At 37.7% G+C, this 6,515-nt stretch overlaps 3 protein-coding genes across 3 annotated transcripts; 2 read left to right on the forward strand and 1 right to left on the reverse strand.

The window, feature by feature from the left end:
* The first annotated feature begins 323 nt into the window (after window positions 1–323).
* Window positions 324–1,141, forward strand: LOC140878807 (uncharacterized). The gene is made up of 2 exons (XM_073282432.1): window positions 324–610; window positions 737–1,141. Exons 1-2 carry the CDS (start codon window positions 473–475, stop codon window positions 893–895), a joined length of 297 nt encoding a protein of 98 aa, XP_073138533.1. The 5' UTR covers window positions 324–472; the 3' UTR covers window positions 896–1,141.
* On the reverse strand, window positions 782–2,884 carry LOC140878805 (glyoxylate/hydroxypyruvate/pyruvate reductase 2KGR-like). Its single transcript, XM_073282429.1, has 3 exons — window positions 2,278–2,884; window positions 1,508–2,179; window positions 782–912 (listed from the first exon to the last, which is right to left on the reverse strand). Exons 1-2 carry the CDS (start codon window positions 2,698–2,700, stop codon window positions 1,661–1,663), a joined length of 942 nt encoding a protein of 313 aa, XP_073138530.1. The 5' UTR covers window positions 2,701–2,884; the 3' UTR covers window positions 782–912; window positions 1,508–1,660.
* Window positions 2,885–3,296: 412 nt separating this feature from the next.
* On the forward strand, window positions 3,297–6,163 carry LOC140878804 (rop guanine nucleotide exchange factor 12-like). The gene is made up of 7 exons (XM_073282428.1): window positions 3,297–3,857; window positions 4,107–4,223; window positions 4,325–4,479; window positions 4,642–4,716; window positions 4,817–5,089; window positions 5,222–5,542; window positions 5,633–6,163. The coding sequence occupies exons 1-7, from the start codon at window positions 3,572–3,574 to the stop codon at window positions 6,062–6,064; spliced, it is 1,659 nt and encodes a 552-aa protein (XP_073138529.1). The 5' UTR covers window positions 3,297–3,571; the 3' UTR covers window positions 6,065–6,163.
* Window positions 6,164–6,515: the final 352 nt, after the last annotated feature.

The raw sequence follows: 6,515 nt of genomic DNA on the forward strand, positions 1-6,515 counted from the left end.
TATAATCAAGAGCTCTTTTTTGTTTTTTTCATTTAATTTTATCGGAGAACAATTTTATCAGAGATATTCGTACCAACGTTTACATAAAAAAAAATGGAGAAAGACTGCCAATATTTCAGAAGCAAGAAAAAGGACTTTTGATGCTAGCACGCATATATTACTTCATTTAAAGAAAGAAGAGAAATTGTAAAAATTGAATTTGATTTGATATCCAAGAAATGAATTAGAAGTAATTATTTGGAGAAATTGAAGGGAAGAGTATAGAATAATTAGAGCCACATCAGCCCTATCCTTGACATCGTTATCCCTAGACGTAGACAGCCCAGGGAAAGGAGCTTGTCTCGACGCTAAAAAGTCCTTAAAGTGTGGAGTAAAAAGGACACTCTACTCTACAACATCAAATGACATTAGTAGAAGTACAGAGAGACGATTCATTTAAAATTTTCCTTTTGTGATTAATCGAGGGAAATCCATGTTGGAAGGGAAAGGGTTGATAGAGGATACGGACATGCCATTGAAGATGCAAATCCAAGCTATGGATTTTGCTTCCCAGGCTCTCGATCTGTACGATGTCGTAGAATGCAAATCAATTGCTGCCCACATCAAGAAGGTCTTCCATTTCTTCTTTTCTTTTGTTGGCTTTTTAGAGAATATCACAACTTTTGTTTAAACCTACACGTTGAATTGAATGAATCTCTGTTTAGAGTACAAAGATTTTGACTGTGTGAATGAGCAGGAGTTTGACAAAAGGCACGGGAATGGATGGCAGTGTGTGGTGGGATCTAACTTTGGGTGTTTTTTCACGCACAAGAAAGGGAGTTTTATATACTTTACACTGGAGACTCTCAAGTTTCTCATCTTCAAAGGTTCTTCCTCTCCTCCATCTTCTCCTTGATCCAACCAAAACTGTGCCTGTTTCACAAGGATTTCAAGTCAAAATGGTGCAAGTTTGCAACTATTTACTAGTATATATTAATATGATGACGAAAATTGATCCATTTTTGAGCTTTGTTCATGATGTAATGCCTGATGGGGTGTCAAGAATGAAGTTCATTTCGTAATGTATCTATTCTCATACCATGTATCATTTATCTACCCATTTAGGCCACATGTTCTAAATTGAAAAGCGTTGCTTACTGAAATTGACACTATACTTGGTCCACTAGCAGTCCATTTTTATTTTAATAAAAAGAGACGTAGGCGGAAAGCAAGTGAGAAAATCCAAGGAAACACGACTTGAAGAATGAAGAACCATATCATTAATAAAACGAAAAACATTTCATCAAGGCTGCAACGAAATAAAGGTAACTCGATTAAATAAGCTGTTAGCCATTATTGAGGGGATCGTATAATAAAATAAAATTAGTTTTATAAAGATTCATGAGTCAGGGACCAGAAGCTACAATATTGAAATAAATCCAGCCTGTTGATTATTTTATTTAGTGTAATGGTATGATACTACTGTAAGGTAATTGGATTTTAAACAAATTTTGGTAAGAGGCGTTACCCTTTTACTCGAAACTGAAGCATTCATTGCAATAAAGAATTATGTCCAATGCCAGACTACAATTTGACATCGCAGTGTTTTCACTTATCATAAACGATGATCATCTAGTCTCTTGGGGTGCCATGATACGACTGCCAGATGATCAAAATCAACTCAAACCACAGGTGTTAGCAATGGTTTGTTCAGAAAATATGCCTCCAAGTTTGCAACAACAAGGTCAGCCATGGCTTTGGAGGTTTCGACAGTGTCGCTTCCAACGTGAGACTGCAATACAACATTTTCCAGTCCAAGAAGTGCCTCGGGTACCACAGGTTCATTCTCAAAGACATCAAGCCCTGCCCCAGCTAACCGGCCTTGGAGCAACGCAGAAACGAGCTCCGGTTCATCAACCAGTGCCCCTCTTCCGATATTGATCAGAATCCCTTTTGGTCCTAATGCACCAATAACATCCCGGTTCACAATGTGCCGTGTTTCTTGTGTCAAGGCACACGAGGCGATCAGGATTTGGCAATTCGCAGCCAAATCGACAACATTGGAGTAGTATGTATAGTTTGAGTTGTGTTTCTTGGACCTGGAGTTGTAACTAATGGTGCAGCCAAATGCTTCAGCTCTCTTGGCTATTGCTGAACCGATCCTGCCCAATCCAATTATGCCAATTGATTTACCACTGAACTAGAAATCAAATCAAATAAAACAAGTAAATTAACAACAGCAAAAATCCTATGAAAAAACCAAACCAAAGCAAACCAAAGGGTCCTGTATCTATCTACCTTAGAACACAGGTGAAAATCTCCACTTTTCCACAACCCATTTCGCACAAACCCATCACAAGCACAAATCTTCCGCAAAGTCGCCAGCGCCAACCCAATGGCTGTATCCGACACATCGTCCGTAAGCACGTCGGGTGTATTGGCTACTCTGATGCCCTTCTCCCTGCACTTGTCCAAATCTATCTTATCAAATCCCACACTGTACGTGGCCACCATGCCCAAATGGGGCAGCGATTCGATTAGCTCCGCATCGGCACCCATTTTGGTGTCCCCCACAACAGCCACGATTGAGTCCGAGAATCGGGTTCCGGAAGGAGATTCCCAGAGCTTAAAGAGTTTGAAGCGGTCGTCGAGTTGTCGCTCCAGGTAGCTGGACATTGGACTGGTCATTAGCACGCCCATGTCCTCCAATTTCCTCGCCATCCAGGAGATTTTTTTTTTTTTTTTTTTTAGGGAAATGAATAATTAAATTAATGGTCTAAAATAGTTCCTAATCAATGGCCTCTCAATTTTTACTCTTCACCTTTTCTGCCTATACTGCAACGAACTATATCATCCATCCAAATTTGTTGAAACCAAAAACAACACTAGCTTATCATACAATAGACTGCCTGCCTTCAATATTATTAATTCAATAAGCCATCATTTTATCTATGATATCCTTTGGTTTGAACTTCGTCTTTTATAACAAATATGTGTACAGAATATAAAATGTATGTATGAGTCATGTTGGGCCTACATTTTTAGGTTATTCTCATGATGACATATATATATTTTTCAAAGATAATGTATAATTTTAAAAAAATTAAAGAGATTTAATTAGATTCAAGGATATGTGTATAATTTATCACGTAAAATGCAAGTCTGGATGTAACACAAAAGTGTAACTCAAGAATTTTTCATGAATGTGTACATGCATATAAACTATCTAATATTTTATAAATGTCAACTCAATTTTCTTTGTTCATTTTCCAACATGCACCCCACGTCCACAACAGTTGAATTAAAGCAAGACCATAGAAAGTAAAATGGAATTTTTTTTTTTTTAAAAAAAAAGAATTTTCAGTATCAAATCCGAAACAACACATTTCGTGCTAGAACATAATAATCATTTTAATCATAATAATAACAGGGAAACATTGGTCAATTAATCAAATTCCTTACTTCCTTCTTCTTTCCTTTCAAAATACTAGGAAAGGGAAAGGGAAAGGAAATCATCTTTACCAGTCCTCCAATTCCCATTTTGTTGGCTCCCTGCATTTCCCATACATAAAAAAAAAAAAAAAAAAAGAACATGGTTCGGGCCGCGTTGGAGGAAGAAAAGGAAACGTACATGAACAAGTTGGGGTATTTCAAAGGAATGCATGAAAATGGAGAGAGGCAAACCAAGAGTTTGGTTCTTGATCAAAACATTCCGTCGGATCAGGAAAGGATGACGTCCAGAAGCCATGCGTCCGCCCCTTTGCACGATGGTAAAGCATTAGAACACCCGAGGATTGGGGACGAGCTTCATCGGACCGACAATGTCAAGTCCCGGTTGGCCGCGGATGGAAGTGTAGCGAAAGAGAGACATCATTTAGGCAAGATATATGTCTGATTGTATTATCTAGTTTGTCTTGTGGTATTCGTTTGATTTCTTTCTAATATAAATGGTTGTTTGGGGGCGTGATTCATGATTTCTGAAAATTAACAAGTCTTTTTGGTTAATTTGGTCGGATCCTTCCCTATTATTTGTGAAGATTGTAGATTTTCTGATTTGGGTTGTTTTAGATTCTTTTTCTTCATCAATATCAATAAATGCGGATGAGAATTTGTTGTGTGTGATTCAGATATGGAATTGATGAAAGAGAAGTTTGCAAAGTTGCTTCTTGGTGAGGATATGTCAGGTGGGGGGAAGGGTGTTTCATCAGCTTTGGCATTGTCAAATGCCATCACAAATCTTGCTGGTAAATTTTTCCGATCTTTTCCGCCATCTTCATGTTAAAATTTTCCATTTTTATTGGTTTTTGTATACAAATGTTGTTTAGATTTTGGGAGTTTGATGCAGCTTCTGTATTTGGAGAGCAAAAGAGATTAGAGCCAATGTTACCAGATACCAAGGCAAGATGGAGAAAAGAGATTGATTGGTTGTTATCTGTAACAGATCATATCGTCGAACTTGTTCCCTCGAAACAAAGATCGAAAGACGGAACCACTATGGAGGTATCTCTCATTCATTTGGCCGTTAAATGAATTTGGGGGTAATTTAGTTAAGGGGTCGATGGATCTGCCGCTGGCTGTGTCTGCATGTTGATACAAATGTTATTGATAGAATTTATTGGTTTTTTAATAATAAATTTAAGTTGATGTTTTGTTCTTTGCCAGATTATGGTGACAAAGCAGAGAAATGATCTCCAAATGAACATACCGGCCTTACGCAAACTTGATGCAATGCTACTTGTGAGAGCATACTTTGTGTTTGATTCTTGATATGTATCTGGTTTTACAGGCATGCTTTATTTTGTGATTACTCATTTTTCTATTTTGGGAATACAAATAGGATTGTTTGGAAAACTTCAAGGATCAAAATGAGTTTTGCTATGTATCGAAGGGTGACGAAGAGTCCCAGAATGGAAAGAACATGAGAAAAGATGAGAAATGGTGGATTCCAGTTCCTAAAGTTCCCACAGATGGCTTATCTGAAGTTACAAGAAAATGGCTACAGTATCAGAAGGATTCAGTAAACCAAGTGTTGAAAGCTGCAATGGCCATAAATGCTCAAGTTTTATCAGAAATGGAAATACCCGAAAACTACATTGAATCTCTCCCTAAGGTGCCTAAGAATACAACAAAAGCGTATTAAGTCTTCGGTTTTGTACTAATGAAAGTGGAAAACCATTGCTTATTCTCAGTCTCAGGTTTTTGTGGCTTTGATTTAATGAGCTTGCCCTCTTTCTCTTCACAGAATGGGAGAGCGAGCCTCGGAGACTTGATCTACAAGGGAATCACTGATGACCATTTTGATCCAGACAATTTTCTTTCGTCTCTGGATTTGTCATCAGAACACAAGATCCTTGACCTCAAGAACAGGATTGAGGCCTCGGTGGTGATATGGAAACGGAAGATGACGGCTAAAGACAGCAAGTCTTCGTGGGGTTCGGGTGTAAGTATGGAGAAAAGGGAACTTTTTGAGGAGAGAGCAGAGACGATTCTTCTGATTATAAAGCATCGTTTCCCCGGAATTTCTCAATCTTCTCTAGATATCAGCAAAATCCAGTACAACAAAGTAAGAATCACAAACATTGTGTAACACAAGAATTCCCTCATTTTATTCCATCAAAGAGTTCAGATTTTTATAACTTTCATTACCTTGCAGAATGTGGGACATGCAATTCTTGAAAGCTACTCAAGAATCATCGAAAGCCTGGCGTACACCGTCCTGTCTAGGATCGATGATGTCATGCATGCAGACTCTCTTGCAAGAAATCCCTCCGAAGAGACGAGGTCACCTTTAAAAGATCAATGCCCTCTCCAAGTACCTGAGAAATTTCCCAACGCCAAAGAGGAACTCGATAAGCTTAATTCATCTGAAAAACCAACTTCAATGACATTGTTGGATTTCATGGGGTGGACTTTAGATCAAGGAGATTCAGAAGCGAAGAAGGACTCAAATGATGATAGTTGTGGAGACGACGCAAATACAAAGTTCCTCAGTAAACCGGCTAACATTGTAACAAACAAGAAAATGTCATACATAGAGAAACTAGAGATCTTAGGTGGTTCGAGAAGTCCAACAGCGCGACACTAACACGATCCCATTACATATGAGCAACTAACCGGTTATACTGACCAGGTAGATGAGGCCTGGAATTGTTGTATGTGTATATAAAATGGTCTTGACAAGTTATATAGGTGTTTTTATCATGTTATAGATAGGAAGAATTATTAGAGATTATTTGAATTTTGGGCACCTTAATTTAGATGTGCATGAGTTCATTTCAGTTAATGGTACCTTCACGGAGAGAGTGTATGGTATCTTTAGCATTTCATTTATTTAGTCAATATGAAGTGTTTCCAACATCCAACTTTTATAATTGCTTAAGAAATTTTTTCTTTATACACAGTGATTGAATTAGAGATATATATTAGAAAAGAAGATAAAGAGAAATATACTAATACATCAATAAACTACTGGAGCTTAAATCAATCTTATCAATTCAATGAACTTTATAATTTTACTTTTCGGCTTCAAATCGTTT

Source organism: Henckelia pumila, chromosome 2, assembly GCF_033568475.1.
Source record: "Henckelia pumila isolate YLH828 chromosome 2, ASM3356847v2, whole genome shotgun sequence".
Taxonomy (NCBI): domain Eukaryota; kingdom Viridiplantae; phylum Streptophyta; class Magnoliopsida; order Lamiales; family Gesneriaceae; genus Henckelia; species Henckelia pumila.